This window comes from Aythya marila (assembly GCF_965140915.1).
Source record: "Aythya marila genome assembly, chromosome: 1".
Taxonomy (NCBI): domain Eukaryota; kingdom Metazoa; phylum Chordata; class Aves; order Anseriformes; family Anatidae; genus Aythya; species Aythya marila.
The window spans coordinates 155,150,885-155,175,404 of NC_139042.1; the positions used below are offsets into that span (position 1 = coordinate 155,150,885).

Here is a 24,520-nt window from a genome sequence, read left to right on the forward strand (position 1 = left end):
TCCTCAGCTACCGGGAAAAATGTAGTCCTCTGTTGTGCTGCTGTCAAGGGTTTTTGGACTTAAATGTTACGGTAGGAAGTTGAGCCCAGCGGCTAAATATTGGCTTAATCTTCCCAGAGATCTTCACTTTTTCCTAAGAAGGGTACTTCTTAGGAAAGTTAAACCTGCTTTATAAAAACACATAAACAGCACACAAATTACTAGTGGAGAAAAAGTGCAAGCAGATTTGCTAGTGTAGAATTGGAGACTCTTAAAAATCTGTACGTTTCCATTCGGTGCTGCTTTCTTTCTGTAGTTCTGCTTAACTTTACTTAGCTGTAATGGTATAGTTGGGAAGGTTGATTTCGTACATGATTCTAGTAATGGCTTCAGTTTCCCTGAATTGCTGTCTGAGATCCTTATTACTTACTGCCTGCGTCCCAACAGCTGCTTGAAAACACAGGAAGAAATGGTTTCTGGTTGTTTTGTTTTTGTGCTTGGAAATCTAAAAAGTCTTCTGAAAGACTATAAAAGCTTATCCCAATTGCACTCGATTATATAACCCTACTGGTTTCAGTGACATAATTTGGAGGTTATTCCGATGCTAATGTGGATTAACGCTAATAAAGCAGAAATCAGAATTTGATCCTGTGTGTTCTGATAACATAATTCAACTAATTTGTCATTTCCTGGCTTTCTAGCTCAATCTTTGACAGCATCCTGTAAAATCCTCTGGAGTATGCTTGGTGCAGATTACCATGTAATGGTGACTATAAAGTCCATATTTTCTTTACTAAAATAACTGCGATTAGTCCTTTTATGTCAATCCCAAGCTGTTTCTGCTACCTGCGTGTTCTTAACCATGGAATTAAGAGAAAATAAATTTTATTTTATTTAAACATTGCAGTAGGCTTAGATTTCTAGTGTTTCACAATTGCAATGGCATGCCACAAAGATTTGTTCCCTCTAATGGATATCTGCATCTGAGATTGAGGCACAAAGATGAAACAAGTCAGTAAAACTCATTTTAACCTGTTTTTCAGTAGCATCAACACCTTCCAAATGAGTGGGTGCCAGCCTGCTCTGCTAAAATATGCTTATCAAGGGCATCCCACGGTGCTCAGGCAGAAAAGTTGAAGAGCTGGAAAGAATATAGTTCATACACTGAAGACTATACTGAACAGTCTCTCTACTCACTAGAAGTTGTTATACATCTTTGTGAGACCAATTATATGGATCATTTTACTTTTGGATAGATTTTTTTTCCTTAAAACTGGTTTTGACATAATTGTAGCAAGTTTGATTTTTTTTTTTCTACCTAAAAATAATGGGAGAAGGGGGGAGGGCTTCCAGGAATTTGTCTGATTTGTCTGACCTTTCTGTGGCAAGGACTAAGGGTAGGAGTTCAACTCCATCCATCGTAAATGTTTTCTAGCCAGATTTTGGCCCCTATATATATTCTGTAGGAAATTTGCTCAATAGAAATCCTATTCTGACAAGGAAATTTTTTTTTATTTCAGAATCTTCTGAAAAGATACTTTAATTATTTTGGTAGATTCACAAGTGAGTTAAGTTATCAGCAGAGAGAAATGTAAACCTAGGGTTTTATTTTAACATCTTAAATGTTAAAATTTCGTGCTGTTTTTCTTCCATCAAATTAAACATGTTTTGCTTTGCATGTTGGTTGGTGTTTCTCTTTTTGTCCCCAGATAGTTTCACTGAAATGGCAGCATCTTTGATTCATGTGTGTAGTTGGACTTTGGAGCTGACTCAGCATAATTTAGTTGCTCAATCCACAGGGAGAGCTTCCTTGACCTCCTAATATTATTTAGTGTATTGCTATAAATAGTGCTGTCACCACAGTCACATGTGACGGCATATCAGAGAAGTTAGTAAACTGGAGTAGGAAAACAGTGATAATTTTGGAGCAGTGGCATCTGTTGGGTTCCTTAGATCAGACTGATTTAAAAATAAAAATTAAAATAAAAAAAAATATTTTCCACTTCCCCTTTATATGGAAGTTGCTGTCTGAAGATGGCACGTCTTGAAGTTTTAATATATTTATGTGGGCAGTCTCTCATGTACAGAATTGGGTGCCTTCTGAAGGCATGTACTCAATTTTGTGCTAAAAATGGACAATGCTACAAGAAAAGATAACTGTGTTCTGTTTTTTTTACGTATAAAAAAAAAAAAAAAGAAAAGAATTAAGTCTTCAGCATAACTATTTGTAAGATACTGAAGTGTACTTAACCACTTAACCTTAATGGAAAATGCTTGTGCTGTACAATATGATTAAATGAAAAATCTGCTATTATTTTCTTCTCAGAAAGAGCAGTCAGGCATTGAAATGGTTTGTCCAGGGAAGTGGTGGCATCACCATCTCTAGGGATGTTCAAGGAGAGGCTGGATGTGGCACTTAGGGACATGGCTTAGTGGGTGACATTGGTGGTTGGGTGATGGTTGGACCAGATGATCTTGGAGGACTTCTCCAACCTTAATGATTCTACAATTGATTCTGTGATAGCCTTTAGATAGGGAAAGGGATGAAAAGTGGAAAATGATTATTTTCCTACTTACTTTCCTACATAAAATTAATTGTGCATTTTTACAGGTATGCAGAGAAAGAACTTAGTCTATGGAATTTGGAACAAAAATTCATGTCCAGCTTGAGGTTAGGACATTGCAAATATTGTGTTAAAAATTTTAAGTGCAATGTTAATAAGCTCTTGCAAAATGATAAATGGTCTTGGCACTTGGTTTTCTAAAGCCTGATGCTTTTTGATGGGAAAATTTGTCACCACATTACAATCTTAGATTTTTTTTTTCCCAAATTTTGGTTCCTGGTAGTTATCAATGTGCAAATGTTTTGTTCCCATTTGTTGAGCAGGAGGAGGAGCTGGAAGGCGATCATTCAGTAGAGATTTTGGGCCATGTTATCAGCTTACTTCTTTGTGTGTGCAATTGCTGTGGGTCAGAACACTGTTTTTACACATTTATGCAACTTACAGATGGGGTTGAAGGGAGGAAAGAGGAGACTCTTTCAAGAGAGGAGAATTTGGGATGCACACAAATTCCATGGCTGATAGCTTTTAGCATTGTGGGATCTGGGCTTTGCAGTGCTTTGAATAAAGGAAGGAAAGCCGCTGTGATTTTGACAGCTGTCTCAATCAGTTGATTCTTGCAGTGAAAAACATGAATATTACCAACAGTTGCTAGTCTGGGACTGCCCTTTTTGCCCTTTTTTTTTTTTTTTTTTTTCCTCCCCCAAATATGGACATTTCTTCAATATGGATTCTAAAGCTAGTGTAAGGTTAAAGTTAACCTCTGGGTATTTGTTTTCACTAGATAGATTTAGTAGCATACCTTTCAGTTAAAGCAGTAAAACTTTAAGTTTAGACCGGACCTCTGTTAATGAAGGCTTTTTGAGCGCCTAAATAAAAGGCTTGAGTTAAGGAATTTATACAAAATAAATTAACACTTCCCTTTATACCCAAACCACACTCCCTCACGTAACCTCCTCTCCTTTCCCCCAAGGAAAAGATAAAAAGGATGCTGTCTGTACATTATGTACATTATGTTGTGGTTCAGAAGTTTCTCATCTACTCATTAGTTACTCCTATACTTATGTGTGTACATGTTCCTGGCTGTTCTTTTCAGTGCTTCACAAAAAATAAAAGTCAGATGCCTAAAATGTCTTTCAGGCTTTCATTTTGGAGTACATGAGAAGCTTGTGTTTAGGCATAATAAGACACAATCTCCCCAAACTTTCTGAAACTTCTGTCAATAAATAGACTTGAATTGCAAAAGATGTAAGCTTAAAAAATTAAATGACTGAGCTTTGTTTCCTCAGAACAGTCTGCCATATACTGAAAATAATACAGAACTGTTAATGGGACTGATATGTGACTGATAAGCTCTTCTGCAGTGGTACAGGAGGTATGCCTTGTTTTTCATATAATCATTTAAAATATACATGTTTTGGAAAGGCTTTATGTATATTCAGTAAGTGGCTTGTCAGAAAAAGTAGTTTAATGTCTGTCCTATTAATCTAGGTAAGAGTCTTAACATTTCCACCGTAACTACCGTATTCTCAAGCCTTAAAATGTCATTTTCCTTAGAGGTAATTGTACTGTTGTGAGTAGCTATATGGTGAAATTGAAAAAAAAAAAAAAAAAAAAAAAAAAAATTATGGTTTATTTTCTCAAAGGGAAGTAAGGAAGAGAAATAGGGTAGTGCCATGTTCTTCTGTGGAACAGTAAATCTAATAAGGCCTGCTGGGCCCACTTTTATCATCTAAAATAGATTTGAAAAGGGCAGCAGAGGTTCCAGCTATGAATTCTGACCACGCTTCAGAAGCTTGGAATTACATTTTTACCCATACATATATATATGTGTGTTTGTGTGTGTGCACGTGTACGTGTGTGAAATAAATCATGAGCTCTTGCCAGGTAGTAGTTTGCACTGAAGAATATTTGTAAAGAATAACTTTTAATGTGTATTTGAAGGAATATGTTATCAGGCAAATACTGAATATCTTGAAGTCTTGGGGGAACAGGATTAGCAATTTTGTATTACATGGTGTGGTGGGGAGAGGTTACCGTATATAACAGCTTTGAGAAAACGAGAAAACATTTTCTGGTTTAGTAATTTAAGCTTTTTTTTTTTTTTTTTTTTCAATAAATGCTTCTTTGTAGACCTATTGTACAAGTAGGTGAAGAAATGTGGGGAGCAGACACAAAGACAGGAGCTCATCTTCTCCCACTGTGTGTATCTGCTATCTCCTGAGAGGGATCTGATGGTATGCCATTGTTTGGAAACAGAAATTATTAATTTATTTTCTTGCTTCCCTCCAGCATATTTCTTACCTGTGTCTGAATAATCAACTAGTCCTAAACCAGGCAGTTGACATTAGAGTTTCAGATTTCATGTAGTCCATCTTTCAGTGTTTGTTACATCAAGCAAAAGATTGAACTGAGAGGAACTGAGGTGCACTTAGGGTTAATATTAAAGCCAGATTCTTTTAGCATAAGAGGATAAACTTAGAAACGAAAGGGCTTATAGTATGGAGAAGGATACAGTCTGAAGCTTTTATGGCTAGCTTTTGAAATATTTATGTTCCAGGAGGAAAAGATTTTTCAGGCCAACTCAACCTTCTTGTAACCAAAATGTTTTGAACCTTTAGCTGCTTAAAGTTTTCAAAGCTCTTTTAGTCAATAAGAAAATCAATGCTTGCAGCATGCTTCAGTGTAGTTAAAGCAGAGCTTGACAGCACCTGGTGTTATATATGGGTGCCACCACTGGTTCAGGATTCCATTCCTTCTTCAGAATAACACTGTGCATCTTTAGTTGGAAAGTTAGAGAGGTCTAGAAAGCTACAGCTGGAGGGCTATTGAATTGTAGCCTACTGGTGGAAGAATCAAACCACAACTGATGGAATTGAAGTTACCTTGTTAAATGTATTTATTTCCATTATGCTCTACAAATGTGCATTGTGTATTTTAAAAGATCGATTCCTTTAAAAGACATTGTGCAGTTTAGAAAAATCTTAGAAAGTCTACATCTATTTGTGAAACAAGACCATAACTCTTGTCAATGATTTTTTATTATTATTATTTTTATTATTATTATTTTTTTTTAATTGATTTTTTCTCTGTGTCATCATTTTTGATAGCAATTGCAAGCATGTGAGGGTACAGTATAGATCTTTCCATTCTGCTTATATCTAATTCAGGAAAGCATCACCCCAAAAGTTTTATGAGAAAGACACTACTTGCAGTCCTGTTACTTGTGGTTTGTGTTTGTTCTGGTACTAAACTTAAGTTGGCTATGAAATAACTGTTAAAGGACAGTAATATTCCAGAACCTGTAAATAATATTATCATTTATTTATATACTCTCTTATACAAACTGCATAGTTAATAGCTTTCACTAGCAGTTATACAAGATAGGAATATTATATTAAAAATACATCATCTTTCATGTATGAGCACTGAGTTGGATGCATTCAGGTATTTCTAAACAGGAATAAAAGGACTGAACTTGGGAGAATTTAGCTAGGCACTAGTTTACTGACACCTCATTTCCCTTTGGTGGTGGTAGGTATTGCTTTAATTAGTTTAAAATATGATTTGAATGTAGGTGTTTTTTCTGCAGTGTCTGGTGTGTATAGCTGTGTTCTCAGAGCCAGCAACTCAGGAGCCTATATATCACTTAGCTACTTGTTACCCAGTATTTCCCATCTGAAAACATCTGAGTTATTGGCTGTTCCTTAGAGATTCACATAAATATTTGTTCTTAAGAGAAACTGAAAGCTGCAATCTGAAACCCAGAGGATGCACATAATTTGGTCTCCTGCAGGTGTCCCTACTCAATATACAATATAGATAGCTTTTTTTTTGGTGAAGTGGCACTGATAAGTTTTTACAGCCTGCTGGAATTGTAGATAAATCCCACTTTCACAACTGTTGAGAAGGAATGAACTTTAAAACAGAACATGCAAGATATAATTGCTGCCAGACATCTACAAGAACGGTAACTAGTTCCCTTGAGTCTATAATTAAACATTTAAATGAATGAGTTTTCATGTACTTATGCTTATTACTCAGAAGACATCTCTATGCACTAGATAGTATTTTCTGATTTTTTTTTTTTCCTTTTTGCTGCCAATGCAGACTATATGTATGCTGTAGTCTGTGGTCATGTATGAGAATTGTCCAAAGTATGACCATCATAGAATCATAGAATATCCTGAGTTGGAAGGGACCCACAAGGATCATCAAGTCCAATTCCTGGGTACACACAGCACCACCCAAAAATCAGACCATGTTTCTGAGAGTGTTGTCCAAACGCTTCTTGAACTCCAGCAGGCTCGGTGCCATGACCACAGACCTGGGGAGCGTGTCCTAGTGCCCGACCACCCTCTTGGTGAAGAACCTTTCCCTAATGCCCAGCGTGACCCTCCCCTGTCCCAGCTCCATGTCGTTCCCTGCCCCAGAGAGCAGAGCTCAGCACCTGCCCCTCCGCTCCCTTTGTGACAGAGTTGCAGGCTGCCATGAGGCCTCCCCTCAGCCAATTGTTCTCTCATCGTATGTTTATCTAGCTGTATGCTGAACATTTTGTCCAGAAGGATACTGTGAGAAACAGTAAAGAAGTCTTCATTGAAATCCAAGAAGATGACATCAACTGGCTTCCCTTGGTCAACTAGATGGGTGACCCTGTCATAAAAGGAAGTTTGTTAAGTGAGACCTTCCCCTCATGAACCCGTGTTGGCTGTCACCAACGTTGTCCTTCAGGTGTTTTTCAGTAACTCCCGGAATAATTTTGTCCATAATTTTACTGGGCACTACAGTGAGACTGACAGGACTCTACTTAGCAGGGTCTTCTTTCTTGCCCTTTTTGAAAACATGGACAATGTTTGCCAGCATCCAGTCAACTTGGACCTCTCCAGATTCCCAAGACTATTGAAAAATAATTGAGAGAGGTCTTACAATGACATTAGACAGCTCTTTGGCTACCCTGCGATGAATCCCATCAGGCCCCATAGACTTATATATAACAGACAACCAAATATGTTAGACGTAGGCATGTACAATAGATGATGTCTGTTGTTTGCCTGCTTTCTGACCACATATCTGCCTAACAAATAGCCTGTGAGAAGTTTGGAAACGTAGATTCAGCTACTGTGTATCTGGGAGATGTGAAGCTAATTTCTACTCCAAAAAGGAGTCTCTGGCAGTTTCTTTTCCAGGCTTGTTGTCTCTACAGGTAATGTGTAATCTCGTAACCATCCTTAGCATGACTCGTTAAGATATACTGTAGAAACACTCTAGGGTACTTTTCCATTGTTTTTTATGAAAAGGGAGTAAATGAAAAATATTCTAAAATGATCTTGAGGAAAAACAAGGAAGAACCTCCAAGTAGAGACTTGCCAGTCTATCACTGCCTATCTATTTTATGGGAGAGAAGGCTGGGCAATAGCTTCCTGTGTGCACATTTGGGAGTTCTCCTTTTTCTTAAAAATATGTTCCGTACTTCAAATGCTGATGTTCATTTTCAGCATATGGGGACCATTAGCAATATTGAAGCTGGACATATGGCTTAACGCGTTAAATCACTTTAGAATGTTGCATCTGTTTTTTTACCCTGGTGTTAACACCTGGATCGGTTTAGCACTAGTGCAGAAGTTTAGGACATATAGAGCTGTTAATTTTAAAAACATCTGGGCTTTTTTTATGCATGTATATGTGCGTGTGTGAACTGCTGGGTCTCCAGCATTATTTGAGTTTGATGAAAAAAATCTTACTTGAATTGTGATGAAGGTGTGTACTGACCCAGGCAAATCAGCAGTTTATAAAGCAGGAGACAGAAGAAATCTTTTGAGTAGATAAGCAGATGATTTTCCCATGCAGCTTTTGTCTTTCTTCCGACTTCTATTTTTAAAGTATTGATAGCTGGCTATGATTCTTCTTCTTTCTTTTTTTTTTTTTTTTTCTTCCTCTCAAACCGATCCATTTGTTGTACACTGAATAAGATATCCCGCTCTCCCGGGATGCGTGAAATGGGCAGGCATTAAAAATTGACGAAAGCGAGTTCCCTGGCTGAGTCTGCAAGCCTTATCTGAGGCTGCTTGAAAGTAAAAATGCCAGTTGTGTTGGAGCTTTGAAAAACGGCTTTCCCTTGTGACCTGCTGCCTTTTAGTGAGAGCAGAGTTTACAGCTCTTTTTAAGAGTGATGAGTGCAGTTGGCGAGTTTCTCTTGTTATGCCCATTAGCAAGATTGGACTAATCTGCAGGACGTAACCTGGAGGTAAACTGTGAGTGAAGGAGAAGGAGAAGACAAGGCTAAAAAGGCGTTTTGTAGTTTCCTTTATCCCAGAGTCTTTCCTGGAGCCAGCAATTAATAACATTTTCCTATCTGTGGAGAGCCACGGTCTCTGCGAGTGCACAGACATTATAAAGGACATGTCAGCACTGCCTGCCAGGGCATTAAGAGGGACAGCTTTTAAAATTGCCGTTGAAATCAGTGACTAAGCACCACTACTGCAGCAGAATTAACAGCTTGTTAATTTAATAATTAAAGAAAGGTGGGGCCTTGCTAGACAGGAGCAGGGCAGCTGGGGGCAGCTGGGCCAGGCCATGGACCTGTGGGAGGGCCTGGCGCAGGGCCTGGCCAGGCTGTGGGAAGCTGGAGACTTTTTTGCTTTTAACTCGTAGGGCAAAATGGCATAGAGCTGCCTGCCTCCGGTACCTCGGATATTCATTTTCCTGCATCCTGTTGTTCAGTCAAGTCAAATGTTGACCACGTGTGGATTTTATTACATTTGATAATGTGAAATAGGGTAGCAGTTGAAGCTTAAGTGAGATGCACTTCTTTGCTGTCTGACATCTAGTTTCATCTCTTGTACTAGTGTTTCCAGTACCCCAAAACCTTAACTAGACTATTTTCTAAACATTAACTAGACTATTTTGTTGTTGTAACATTCAAACATTTAGCAAAAAATAATCATGTGGAAAGAACTTTATTTCAAATCCTCTCTCAGAGAGGGTATAACATTTTATATGACTGGGCCATTAAGTGAGCTGGAACCAGCAGTTTCTGTATTTTTCATGCTGACAGGTATTAGCCTATGCTACCCTTACACGCATGAGAAACTACATTTATTTCACAATTGTCTGATGAATTTTGTAGCCCGGTACAGGGTGATCAATACTGTATCTACAAGGCTTGCTGTTTATTTTTTAAAATATGAACTGGACTGAACAGGAAAGGATCAGGCTTGCATCAAATTTGGTCTTACGACCATAAAAGAAATTTGACTGAATTAATGCCTTCAGAATATACAATAGCTTTCTTTATGATTTTGAGGAAAGCAGTTTACTTTTGGCAAGGAAGAGACCAACAAGGGGATACATACTGAGTGGGAAGGAATGGTAGGGCAGCTGTTCACTTAGAGAGACAGAGCCGGTTCCTTTTCTTATTAAGTGCAGTGTGGAGTCATTTTATACATCTGTATCAGTAGCTTTATACATGTATACATGTATATATATGTTTTATAGATGTGTACAGTTACTTTTTTTTTTTTTTCTCTTACGAAGTGGTTGTATGGAAATGGAAGTATTGGAAATGGGCACATCTGCAAAAGATACAAAACCGTACATTTCCTGGGAATAACGTGTTTGCTATCTAGCCTTTTTGCAGCAGAGCACTAAGCCTCTGAAGAGGGCAGTTGCAGTGGCAACTTACTTCTTTGCTGCCACTTACTTCTTTAGTATTTCCCCAAGAAAAAGATGTGTTTGTAGTTCAGGGTTTCAACTCTAAATTCTGACATCTGATAGCCATTCTTAACACCACTCACTGTTCAGGAGCTTGTAGTCCTAGATACTATTCTTTTCTTGGAAGAGAAAGGAATATTTCTAGCCTAACACCTGCTTTACTTTTACCGAATTCCTATTTTTTTTTTTTTTCCCTCATGGTGATCCTGAGAGTGCTTCTACAAACTGAAATCACAGAGGACTTAGATTTCAGGAAGGGACTCTGTGGAAGGACAAGATAAATAAAGTGAAAACAAAGATCTTGTTTTCTTCCAATGTTCTTTTGTGACTGGACTGAAATGAGAAAAATGTGTATGGGGTTGGGAAAACAAATAGAAGCAACCTAATCCACTGCATAAGCAGAAGTCAAAATGAAAATTTTCAGGCATTCTAGAAGGCATCATCAGATCTTTAAGGGATTTAAGCTGACCTCTTCATAACCTCCATGTGCACAGAGACAAAAGGACACGCCGGGAGGAAGCGTGTCAAAGCATTACAGCAGTGCGCTAGACAATGGAAATGCTGAGCTGCATGTTATTTAGAGCATTTGCATGAAGATTCTGTGACATAGCATATCGGTGTCTGACCATTTTTCTTTAAAGAACAAGACAAAATTGCTGAAACTAATAGTATAAAAACTGGAGTTTGGGTACAGGTTGCAAGGGACATGTTTCATGGGGAAGAGAATGTAAGGCGAATCTGGGCAAATGAATTGGACTGCTGCATTTCCAACACTGGCACGAATTTCACACTTTTTTTTTTTTTTTCTTTTCTGTATCATCTGAATTGAAAAACGGTTAATTATGGGAAGGTATTTTTTGGAAAGGCCAGAAGAGGGAATGACTAAAGAAATAGAGATAAATCATTTCTCTTGTTTAATATTTTTAACAGTAGAGTCTTGAACTCTCTGGATTCTTAATTAGCCATATAAAATAAATGCTAAATGAGTTAAGCTTAGTAGTAAAAACAAAGCACCTTTACAGAATAGCTTAAATTTTGGTTATGAAGACAAGTAATTAATTAAATTCTAGCCATCATTTTGAGCTAAGCAGGTCTCACACCTTCTTCCTCAGCATAAATTTTAAATGCAAATGATTGGATTTGTACAAACATAGGGGACAGATTTTCACAGTATTGAATTAGAGATGGAGACTGCTAATGGCTGGCACTCGTCCTTGCCAGGGTGGCTGGAAACAAAAATGCTGAAAACTGCATTATTTTTTTTTCCCCAGTCAATCTGACACAGACTGGAAGTCATAAGCTAATACAATGTAAAACATGTTTTTTCCTCAACTGTAAATATAAGAAATTTAAGGAGAAGGTGTATTTTTAACTATAAAATATTCTGCTGTCTGTCTCTAGCAAGGTGTTAGCTGAAAATGTTGTCAGTCAAAATATGTATGAGAAAGTTGTGGGAGTGTCCACACAGCACCACAGATTTGCATGTTCCTACCGACTTTGTGTTTGTTGTTCATCCATGTCAGTGAGATTCATTCCAACATCTAAATTAAAATTTCAGTATAAAAGGCCAGTTGGGGTTTTAGTTCTGAATTACTGGAGGATCAGTTGTTTCAACAATAACGTTTGTCAGTTTTTCATATTTCTTTTACATTTTAATTATAACTCATCAAATCTTAACCGATTACTCTTGGGTTAGATTCAGATGAATGCCACTGAAGGGTGTTTTAATTTAATGGAAGCAGCATAACATCTGTTTCTAATGTTTTAAAAGCCAATTTATATGGAAATTTTGCTTTAGCAAAAAGTCAATAGATGTGGACTTCTCTAACACCTCCTGTAAAAATTCAAAACTTGAATTAAAGCAGCATCAAAACAATGCCATTCTTTCTTGCTGTAGCAGTGTGATTACATTTTCATAGCCTTTCATTTGTATCCTTTTCCTTCTATTGAAATGGAATTTTTGTCTTTTATAGCCGAGCCATCAAGACAAACCAGGACCTTCTGCCAGAGACGCCGTGGACGCATATATTCTACAATGACTTCTGGGGAACACTTCTCACTCACAGTGGGAGCCACAAGTCATACAGACCTCTCTGCACGCTCTCCTTCCGCATCAACCATGCTGTTGGAGGGATGGACCCATGGGGCTACCACCTTGTAAACGTCCTGTTGCATGCTGCAGTCACAGGCCTTTTCACAAACTTCTCCAGGATCCTCTTTGGGGATGGGTACTGGACCTTGATAGCAGGTCTGCTGTTTGCATCCCATCCAATCCACACTGAAGCTGTAGCAGGGATTGTGGGGAGGGCAGACATCGGAGCCTGCCTCTTCTTTCTGCTTTCCCTGATGTGTTACGTGAAGCACTGCTCTACGAGAAGTTCCTCAGCTAGTACTTGGGGCTGGATCTTGGGAACGGGAGTGTGTGCTGGGTGCAGCATGCTGTGGAAGGAGCAAGGAGTGACTGTTCTGGCAATTTCAGCAGTGTACGATATCTTTGTATTTCATCGGCTGAAAATGCATCAAATCATTCCTGCTTTATACAAGGTGAGTCTTCTTTTCTTTCCAATAAACTATTCATAAAGCACCAGTCACTATTAAACAGGTGCTAAATGAGTTTCCAAGCACACAATAATCCTTAGTAGTTTAGTCAACTCTGAAAAATATGCACAGATGTCTGATACTGAAAGTATGTTTAAAGCAGTTTAGTAAGGACTTTTTACATTTTGTTTAAACAATGTGCTATTACCCATTGCTATTATTTGACGCTGGGGATGTGTTTCTTTCAATTACTTTCCTTGCTTCCAGCAGCTCTCTCCTCATTCTGTTTACCATCAGGCACTGGATATCTGGCTGCCTTTTGCAAAGAACTCATTCGTGCTCTTATCCTCTTGTATCTTGCAAACTCAGCTTAGTTTGGTTGAGCATGCAAGTGCAGCAGCTGATACCATCTACAGGCTCCCTGAGGCAAAGATAGTGCTTTTATTGTTCTAGTTTAACAGAGTTGCACAGAACCTGGGTACATGCCTTTGGCATGTATTTTTTCTCCCCCTAGTAGGAAATGTGACACAAATCTTGTACTGCCTTACCAAACAAAATATTTCTAATTTTTCAGCTTAACTGGCCTAAAATCAAGCAAGTGAAATAAGAATAATAATAAAAAAATGTGCATCAAAACCCTCTCTAACTTCTCCTCAAAGCTCATGTATTTTTGTGGTACCCATATACCCTGTCTGAAATCAAGATTCAGTTACGTTAGTTGCTGTACAAGTGACTAGTACTGTACAAGTGAAAACAGAGTCAAAAGAAAGCAAGTAGTCTCTCACAGCTGATAAACTGTTGTGACATGTTGACTTAGTTATGCACTTTTCTGGCAAAAATGAATGTTTTGACAGTATAATATCTTATGTTTTTTTTTTTTTTACTCACATATAAAATATGTATAGAACATTAATTATTATTACATTGCCCAGTACTATCTATTTTATATTTTCTATGTACCTGAGTTTACCCTTTCATATAAAATATTGTTTAGAGAAGTCTAGTGAGACTGTCTCTGGCCTGCTCCATTAAAAGACTGGAAATTATTTTCCAAGGCTGCTATTTAATTGACATCAGTGGATACTTTGACAGTGGTTGCTCCCACTTGGAGTTGGGCATCTTGGAGGAGGTCCATAAGTCCTTCTACAAGCAGCTAGGTAGCATGATCACGAGCACTGGTTCTCATAGGGGACTTCAATTTTCCAGACATCTGTTGGGTAAGCAACTCAGCCAGGTACGTGCAGTCCAAATGGTTCCTGCAATGTGTTGAAGACAATTTTCTGACACAGGTGGTGGAGGAGCTGACGAGGCAGGGAGTGCTCCTGGACCTTGTCCTTACCAGCAGGGATGGGCTTGTTAGGGTTGTAAAGGTTGGGGGCAACTTGGGATGCAGCGACCATGAGATGGTGGAGTTCAAGATGGAACTTGGTGGAAGAAGTAAGGCTAAAAGCAGGATTGCAACCCTGGACTTTTGGAGAGCCAACGTCGACCTCTTCCGGGACCTGCTTGGGAGTATCTCATGGGCTAGGTTGCTAGAAGGCAAGGGTGCATGTGAGAACGAGGCTACATTTAAACAGCACTTCTTCCAAGCTCAGGATCGGTGCATCTGTAAGAGTAGGAAATCAGGGAAGGGGGGCAGGAAACCTGCATGGATGAGCAAGGAGCTCATCGGTAAGATCAAAAGGAAGAAGAAGGTTTATGAAATGTGGAAAAAGGGCTTGTCCTCTTGGCAGGAGTATAGAAGGGTTGTCAGGGCCTGCAAGGACGTGACAAAGATGGCTAAAGCCCACCTAGAATTGGGGCTTGCAAAAAAGATAAAAGATAATAAGAAGTTTTTTTTTTTTTTTAAGTATGTAAACAGTAAAAAGAAGACTAGGGATAATGTGGGTCCCTTGCTGAATGAGGGGGGTGTCTTGGTAACGGGAGACACCGAGAAGGCGGAGATACTGAATGTTTTCTTTGCTTCAGTCTTTGCTTCAAGGACTGCCCCCCGGCATTCCTCAACCCTGGAGGGAGGAGAAAGAGTCTGGGAAGTGGAGATCTCCCCCCTTGTTGACAAGGGAGTGGTTCAGGAGCATCTGAGTGGGCTCAACACACACAAATCCATGGGTCCTGATGGGATGCATCTGCGTGTGCTAAGGGAGTTGGCAGATGTGTTTGCCGAACCTCTCTCTATCATCTTTGAAAGGTCCTGGAGAACAGGAGAGGTGCCTGAAGGTTGGAGGATAGCCAGTGTCACTCTGGTCTTCAAGAAGAGCAAGAAGGAAGATCCGGGAAACTACAGGCCAGTCAATCTCACCTCTGTCCCTGGAAAGGTGTTGGAATAGCTTGTTCTGGATGCCATCTCCAAGCAATTCAAAGAGAAGAAGGTTATGAGGAGTAGTCAGCATGGATTCACCAAGGGGAAGTGGTACTCAGCCAACCTCATTGCCTTCTATGATGGCATCACCAGCTGGGTAGATGAGGGGAGAGCAGTGGCTGTCATCTACCTTGACTTTAGCAAGGTTTTTGATACTGTCTCCCATGACATCCTGCTAGCAAAGCTGATAAAGTGTGGGATAGATGAGTGGACAGTAAGGTGGGTTGAGAACTGGCTGACTGACTGAGCTCAGGGGGTGGTGATCAGCAACACAGAGTCCAGCTGGAGACCGGTGACTAGCGGTGTTCCCCAGGGGTCGGTGCTGGGTCCGGTCTTGTTCAACATCTTCATCGATGACCTTGATGAGGGAATAGTGTCTGCCGTCAGCAAGTATGCCGATGACACAAAGCTGGGAGGAGTGGCCAACACACCAGAAGGCTGTGCTGCCATTCAGTGAGACCCGGACAGGCTGGAGAGCTGGGCAGGAAGAAACCAAATGCGGTTTAACAAGAGCAAGTGTAGAGTCCTGCACCTGGGAAGGAACAACCACATGTATCAGTACAGGCTGGGGAATGACCTGCTGGAGAGGAGCTCTGAGGAGAAGGACCTGGGGGTCCTGGTGGATGGCAGGTTGACCATGAGCCAGCAGTGTGTCCTCGTGGCCAAGAGGGCCAGTGGGATCCTGGCATGCATAAAAAGGAGTGTGGCCAGCAGGTCAAGGGAGGTGATCCTTCCCCTCTACTCTGCCCTGGTCAGGCCTCACCTGGAGTACTGTGTGGCGCCCCGGTACAAGAAAGACAGGGATCTCCTGGAAAGAGTCCAGTGGAGGGCCACAAAGATGATACAGGGCCTGGAACATCTTCCTTATGAGGAAAGGCTGAGGGACCTGGGTCTGTTCAGCCTTGAGAAAAGAAGACTGAGGGGGGATCTCATCCATGTGTATAAATACCTGAGGTGTGGGAGACAGAGGGATTTGGCCAACCCCTATTCAGTGGTTTGTGGGGACAGGACAAGGGCTAATGGTCACAAGATAGAGCACAGGAAGTTCTCCACCAACATGCAAAAGAACTTCTTCACGGTGAGGGTGACAGAGGGGAACAGGCTGCCCAGGGAGGTTATGGAGTCTCCTCTGGAGATATTTAAGGCCTGTCTGGATGCCTACCTGGGCAGCCTGCTCTAAGGAACCTGCTTTGGCAGGGGGGTTGGACCTGATGATCTGTTGAGGTCCCTTTCAGCCCCTTCAGTTCTGTGATTCTGTAATCTCCCCCTTGGGACAACTCCCAGTGGACAACTCCCACTTGGAGTTGGGAAATTTGGGTTTTGATTGTAGCATCTGGCCAATGTGTGACAAATCCAGACCACTGTGGCAATTTGGATGCTGTCATTTTGATTTGAAATGACTTTTTAGTTTTATTTTCACATAATTTTGAAATGACCATGATATAAGAATGGTGTTTTAAACTGATATTTTATCTCTTCTGAAGTAACTAGCAACAACAGAGCTAAGTTTTCTTACTAAAAGCTTTGGTTTTAATTTGGTTCTCTGAGTTTAGACATACAATGATGACGACTAGTTTATTTTGGTATTAAAAAAAATCCAACAAAACAGATTATGTAGCTGCTTTCAGCTTCACATCTTTTTGAGACTGTTTGGGTGTTGCCTTTTTCTTATTGTTTTGGCCTTAAAACATGTCCCTGGTAAGAATTAAAAAAAATCTTTCTTCCTAGAACAAACTGTAAAATCTCCTTAAGTTAACAAAATCAACTTTTGATTATTTTTTTTTCTTTTAATGTTGCCTATATTTTTTTGCTTGAAAAGACATTCCTGCACTGGAACTTGTATGACAGTAGCCATTCACAGATGTGTCTTCCTGTGCTAGCAACTGGCTTGAGTATTTCAAAACTAGAGTGCAGTTTAAAACAAAAGAGAACCAAAACCCGCCAAACTTACCAAACAAAACCCTGTCTTGTTTCAAAAATGTTTTTTAAGAATATCTGGGGAATTTGAAAGAATTGAATCAACTTATGGGTTCTGGAACTTGTGCTTTGCATTTTCTCAGTGTGGGAAGGAGATTGTAGAAGAAAAATAAAAATAAAAATCAGAAATCAAACATCGGTCCAGAAAACAGTTATGGTCTTTGTGTAGGAGAAGAAAAGTGTAAAATGGAGCCAAGGAAGAGAGGAAAATATTTTTTAAAAGATGGCTAGCTTAAATCTGTACAGAGTAAGTATGCAGTAATAATACAAAACTGAATGCAGAATAAACAGCGTGCTGCAGTATCCTTGTAATGGAATGGTTGAAAGGATCTACCCTTTTCAGTCTATCTAACCTTAAGCTAAACTTTGTCCAGCTGAGCTGACACAGCTGTTTCAAAGGTTGTGCTGGAAACTGGAACAAAGAGGAAATGCAGGTGATAAATAACCCTTAAAAAACAAAACAAATATTCCAGATACAGCTTTAGGAATTGGATACTGGCTGTATCCTGTCTGTATTCAGTTCTCTTTGTTGCCCTGCAAACAGCTACTGAGAGGAATGCTGAGGTGTGGGGGCAGAAACGAGGAACTGAGAATGAGGGATTTCGGGGAGCGGGTGGTTAAGGACTTGGGCTAGCTTGCTGACAGACTATCACTTTTGTCTTCTGCAAGCCTTTTGAGAATGTCACCAAGGGAACTGAGACACAGTTAATTATGTATAAGGAATTGTAACATTGCTGACTGCCTTCAGGATGGTCAGTGAGAATGAGCTGGTAAAAACAGCCTTAAAAATGCTCCAGCAGACGGAAGAGATGGTATTGGGGTTCCGAGGCTGTTTTTTTTTTTTCTTCATTTTTTTTTCCCATTTTGTTCTTATCATTGGACCAAGTGTCAAATAACTATGAAGTGGTGGCTACTACACAAGACCAGTAGCCATTTATGTGGCTAACACCTGTGATCACGGTGAGTCCCGATGTGTCACATCAAGTCCGTGACAGCATCCCATTGCAATTGGAAAAGACTGGCAGGGCTTCTGAGCAAGGCAGCAGCAGAGCAGGACCACCAGCAGAGCAGATGAACATTACCCGTTATTTAGAAGCTATTTTTAATACACTTTTAAAAATGTATATCATAGCTGCTTATTAAACTATCCAGCTCTTTTCCCTGTCATCTACATATTGGTTATTCAGTAGAACTTGGCTGCTGATCTTTTTCCCTTTGCCAAGTCTTGTTGTATTCCTGTCTGCCTGCAATACTTGCTCTCTGGCTGGCAAAGTTGTCAGTCTGAACCCAGTTTGATTTGGTTAGCTCTATTTTATTCTGTCTGACTTGCTTTCTAAGTGCGCTCTGATAAGAATATATCCCCTGTCTTTAAGTCAGCAGAATTTGTTGGAAATTATTTATTACAGTTGTAAATGAGTTGTCTGGAGTGAGAGCAATTAAAAAAATGTGTCTCTAGTGGGGCAAAGCATTCTTCATGGAAGAAAGCTGGGATTTTGCTTGATTTTCAGTATTTTAGACCGTGTTTCCACTGTAAGTTGCATGGCAGGTATGCAGACTGATTGAATTGTCATGTGTCGTATATACCTAATGATAGTACCTGTCAGCAGTCAGACTTGCACAAGTTAAACTACCGGAAGTGTAGGGGTGTGAGGGGGAACCTGACTATGGGAGAGAGCTGTGATCAAGTTCATAATTATAGAAACTATGCAAATTCAGAGACCTAATTCTTTTGTACTTGCAGTCCCCAGTTTGAGAGCAGAGCCATTAATCAACATTGCTGTACACAGCCTTCTGTCCAATTAGTAGGACAAAGCTAATATAAGCCCTGTGGTACTGCCCTTTTTTTTAAAAAAAAAAAAACAAAAACGTGGGAATGGAGCTGGACAACATTAGCAGTTAAAAAGAGGAGGTGAATGCACTTAATACTCATTTTTAATATAATGCTAATGATAAAATATTTATTGCTATGTGGTTTATGTGTACAAACTGCCTTACCAAAATAATGAAACCAGATGTATGTTCCATTAATATTCCCTGCTATAGTATGGTAACATTTTGCCAGATCAACATACTGTTAATACAGAGGGTTCCCTGTACTAAAATAAGGACACCTCTATTTTCCCATCACTTATTTGACTAACAACCCCAGCCCTGGGAGGTCTGTCTCCCATGTGGAATTAGTTACTGGTATCTATAGCTGAACACGAACCGCAAATTGGATTGCATGATGCATTATCTAACCTTTCTGTGCTATTATAACAGTATTGGTTTTGTAAAACCCAATTCTGTTGGAAACCTATATTTTATTTAAGGTAATTATGGAAACCTGGGCCTCTATGGATGACATGTTGAACCACCAAACCAAACACTGCTTTCTTTTATGTTCTTGGAATGGCCTTATTTGTGGGTGATATGTATGATTCCTGCTCAAAATAGGACTTTGTGTATTAGATAAAGCTCCTCATTTTTGAGAACACTCTAGACTTGAAACAAGCCACCTTTTCTATTCTTTGAAGTAGCGACTTTTAAAACTGTCATGCCTTGGAAAGCAATTTCCAAATAAAATGCTGCTCTAGATTTAAACTTGGAATTTTATGCTTCTCTTCCGGGGAGCTTTAAAGCCTTAGCAATGCAGTGGGTCTTGCTGGTTTTTCATCTCTTCTCCATCTACAAGTTCTGTCATTTTGAGGCAGTGTTTTTATCATTGTTTAAAATCTAGCTTGATGGTGGTGTGTTCTCTGTTTATTTTCTGCAATCTAAGGAATTTTAAGGTACTTGAAGTTAGCCACAGGCCTGGATATTTTGGCAGACCTGATTGGTAAGCCACGATTTTGCAAGATATTTCACTCAAACACTTGTGTGGGTATGGTCCTGTCTTAGCTGAGTGTCTTTGTGCTCGGAGCCAGATATTCAGCCAACATGCTTCTCCTGGACATTACTTCTGTCCCAGTTGAAAATAAAAATAACTTAGGGCTTCCAAACATGCCATGAGCTCTTATGGGTTCTCTTTGTGAACAAGAGCTATTTCATAGCATGCTTGTGTGCTGTGTAACCTCCTTGGGTTTGGGGCTGAGGGCAGGTCCGGAGGCCCTGGTTCTTGGTGCCCAGCTGTGAGCTCCTGCTTAGTGGCGGTCAGCTGGGGGTTAATTCATCTGGCAGCTCCAAGACCGTACAAAATTGTGGAAATGCTGAGACGAATGTGCCTGTACATACATTGCTCATATTTCCGGAGGAACCAGCCTGGTGCTTTTCTCTTCACGCTGCGGGAGAGCAGCAGCGTGAGGCCTGCACTGTCCTGGCCATCGCTCCCCCTCCCCCGGCAGATAGCTCCTAGACAAAAGAAGCTATTTGCAATTTGCTTCTTTCTTGACAATTTCAAGTAGCTAATACTGCTGTTTCCTGTAGTTCCCACAGCTCCTTGCTGCTTTTCCTTTTGATCCTAAAATAAGAAAAGCAAGATTGGCCTTAGCTATCTTTCTTGTCAGAGATATTGATCTCCTGCAGGTCCTGTGATGTCAGTGGAGTTGCACCGAATTGGACATCAATAAGTATAAATAGCTATTGTTTCCTGAAACTATTTTCATGTGGTGATTTAAACCACCAAAACAGATCACATATGACAGAAATATAGCATCCCTAGGCAAGTTTTGGAGAAGGGCTTTTTTTTTATTATTATTATTTTCTTCAAATACGGAATTGTATGCTATCTGAAGTTTCTGGGTTAAAACGGACTATGTTTTAATATTAAATCTGTAATATCTTTTCTGGAATTGCTACTAAAATCTGTGTCATTTTTTCTACCCACTTTGAAGTCTACAATAATATTTTGTAAACTATTTTTGAGAGTGCCTCTTTGGGAAAAAGGAAGAAGGACAGACTTCTTTAATAAATAAGTAAATCAAAACCAGAGATGCTTTTTCATATTTACAGAGATTGAGAAGACATGAAGAACCTTTAGTGTAACAGAGAGGTTAGTTTGTTAGAGGAAGGTTGTTGCTGTCTTCAGTTTTAGGTAAGATTTATACTGCAGGGTAACGTGCAGAATATGCTCTGTTCTTCATTCTTCCCCCTGACTTACAAGGGATCTGTTTTCAGGCATGGGTAAAAAGGCTTTCAGGAGCTTTGCGTGGTTGGTGTTAGCACTTACTTTTCGTTCTGAGCTTGCATGCCAATTACAAATATGAAGAACAATTGTGACTTCTTCATGGTGGTGTTTAATTGCAGGGTATTGGACTTCATATTTGCCAATTTTTAAAACCCATGCCAGTAATGTTAATCTGATGTCACTCTCATAGTTTTTAATGTTTTCACAATATATAGCAAATCAAGTAAAAGCACAAAGCTCACCATAGTAACAACTGTGTTTCAGAACATTAGGAGTATTTGCAGGTGTTATTCTTCATCTTAGTGATTACTACAGCTTCCTAATGGAAACAGCTTTGTAAAATTGTTTTTCTAACAGCTGGCAAGTTTATTGTGTAAATTATCTGTACTAAAAGCAGTTACATTTCATGCTTTTTGGAAGGGATGGTCAATTAAGTATTTTATGTAGTGATAAAGGGACTTGGGTGCCTGTGAACTTTGAGAAATACATGCAGCTTTGGCTGTTTTCAGTTTTCCATTTGTTTGTGAGCTGGAAAGCTGTGTCCCTTATCTCTCTAGCTCTGCTTCTCCATGAGTCAGTTGTCTGGGTACCATCCATAAAATGGGAAAAACAATGTACAGTACTAAAGCTAAGTGGTGTCTTAGTGAGTTAAATGTCTCCTGGTGTAACGCGTTTCATGTGGATTTGCCTCAGGAGTTATGCCTTTATGCTTAAACCTCTTTTGGTGTTTTGACTAAAATGCACGTATTTATGATCTCGTATTCATCAAGTATGTATCCCTTGTGTCTGTTAGATGCCAGACAGAAAGTTTATATGTGTGCCTTGCATACAAATCTTCTTCAAATACTCTCTTCAAACATGAGTACTTTACATTAGCCTCCTAATATCCTGCTTAGGCACCTAAATGCCCTGATTTAAAGTGCTGAATGAAGTGCTGAATGCTTGTAGCTCCTTACGGGCTTTACTGAATGAACCCATTGCACTTTGTAGACCACAACTAAGTAGCAAGCTAGACTATATGCTTCCAGCAGTCAGGGAAAGTGCTAATTGCGTATGAAGAGGAGGAGGAGGGAAAAAAACACACATAAACAAACAAAACCAAAACAAAACACCAAAGTGTGTTAGCAGTCAGAATCAAATGGAAAATAATCAAGGGAGAAGGTGTAGGTTCTGGGTGCTCTTAGTTCTGTCTCTTATAAATTCATTGAAGCACCTTCTGAAAGTGTAATTGTTGCTGGGAGTACATGAAAATCAGCTTTATGAGCATTTTAACTGCAGTCACCTAATTTTCACAACACCAGAGCTTGGAAAGTATTACCTGAGTCTACTCAATAGAATTATGTTCTCAAAAGGCAGTCATCTTCCTAGAGTTCTACCCTAAAACAGAGCCTTTGCTGGTACCTGAGCATGAGCTTTGATTCCAGACCTGTGGGAACATATACAAAACTTGAGTCACAAGGGAGACTTTTCTCTTGGTATTATGTTTAATTTTGAATTTCCTGGCCTATGCTCATTTTTATTAGTTGTAATGATTTAATGATTATGTACACACTTTTTCCAAACTGAGTGATTCTAAACAGTAACCTATGTGGACAGCTACAATATTAAAATACAAGTGTGTGAGATTTACAGTGGAAACAACCAGTTGTGATAGAAGGCAGCAAACATTTTTTGGCATATTTATTGGAAGAACAGAATGATACTTTGTACATATTGCCTCCATTTCTTTTTCCAGCTGCAATGTAGATTAAGTATAGGGGAGGGAGACAACCCAGGCTTGCAATCCTGTAGCTGATTTTATGGGTCAGTTCTTAGGAGGTAAATTTCTAGCCTCACTATCCTTGAACGTCTCTTGGAAACAAAGAATCCCTCGATGCTGTGGATAGTCCACATTGGGAGGAGGGGCAAAACCAAATATTTTTTGTTCCTAAGTTTCTAGGAAACTAATTGAAAATGCACATGATGAAATTATGTTAGAATTGTCCAGAAGCTTTTGAGGGAAGGGAATGAGAATTCTTGTACCTGGTGCTCTTAATGTCAGGTAGAACATACGTACCTTTTTGCAATCAGAATGGTTAGAGTTTCAGACACATACACAGTTTACTTCTAAGGCTGTGGATTTGATCAGGTTGTGTAAAAGTCAGAGCTTCTGTGACATTTAATCACCAAAATCTTGTTTTCTCCCTTTACAAAAAAATATGGAAATAAATTCCCATAGCAACGAAATCTTTAAAGTGAGTGTAGGGGCATATTGAGTTAATAAAGCAGTGAAAGAGCAGGGAAAAGAGAGGGTAGAATTGTATCAAGTCTCTGTAAATTCTTTCTCTCCAAGAAAACAGGACTTTGGGGGCTATGGATAAATTTTTTGCATGTTTTAGTCTGTGTGCTTTAAAAGTATCCTGGGCAGCCTGTACTGCTGTACAGCACAGTGAAACTTGCATCAATAGCAGTGTTTATTTATCAGAGATTGTGAGATTACAGTTTATTTTTAAAATACATGTTTATTATAGTTCTATCTATTACTTGGAGACTTTTCTCCTTAAAAGATGTTATTAGAAGTGGCAAAACGCTGCCACAAAATAGCTCTCATGAGTTTTGACGTAGAAGCCATGCCAATTTTTATAAGCTTAGTTTTTGCTTCTTTGGACTACTTACGTATAGTATTTTTGGCTTCTGGTAATTTGAAATGTGTGGAAACTCAGTGTTAGCAGTTTTATGGAGGGATTTTTTGTTTATCTTGTTTTTTGTCTAAGCCATTATATATTTTTACCTTTTCTGACCTGAGCTGTTAAACAAGAATTTGACTTTTTGTGGGTGATTGTAGTTGAGAATAGGGATTAAGTGAGGAATGAGACATACTTGACAAAATCTTATTTACAAATAAAATCCCAAACAGAATTTCTTGTAGGACAAGAAGTATCAAACCATGTGCCTTTAACCCAGCTCTAAACTCCTCTCAGTGAATGTTGCAGAGCTTCTTCTCTCATCTTATTTGGGGTAAAGTTACCTGCAGAATGTGTATTTTTACTGTCCTTCCTTTGCACCCAATTTTGTGATCTATGTTTTCTTACTGTTTCACATATAGTATATGCAGTCTCTCTTGCAAGCAGAAAAACAAAAACAAACCAACTGTCCACGCGCCTTTGCTCTGGTAGAGACATCTTTCCTTGGAAGAAGAGAGCAGTTGATTATTTCAGTCACCTTCTGTAAAACTTATCTCAAGAAAATCTTATCTTAAGTTAAATCTGTACTGTATGCATGTAGTTAGTGATAATGATTCACTGTGCAAGT

At 39.3% G+C, this 24,520-nt stretch overlaps 1 protein-coding gene across 3 annotated transcripts in view; it reads left to right on the forward strand.

The window, feature by feature from the left end:
* The window catches only part of TMTC2 (transmembrane O-mannosyltransferase targeting cadherins 2), a 261,535-nt gene that overhangs the window by 90,427 nt on the left and 146,588 nt on the right, over positions 1–24,520 (forward strand). For all 3 annotated transcript variants that reach the window (XM_082773154.1, XM_082773155.1, XM_082773156.1), the window contains exon 2: positions 12,224–12,794. In XM_082773154.1, the coding sequence (XP_082629280.1) occupies positions 12,224–12,794 (571 nt within the window). The remainder of the gene's footprint in view (positions 1–12,223; positions 12,795–24,520) is intronic.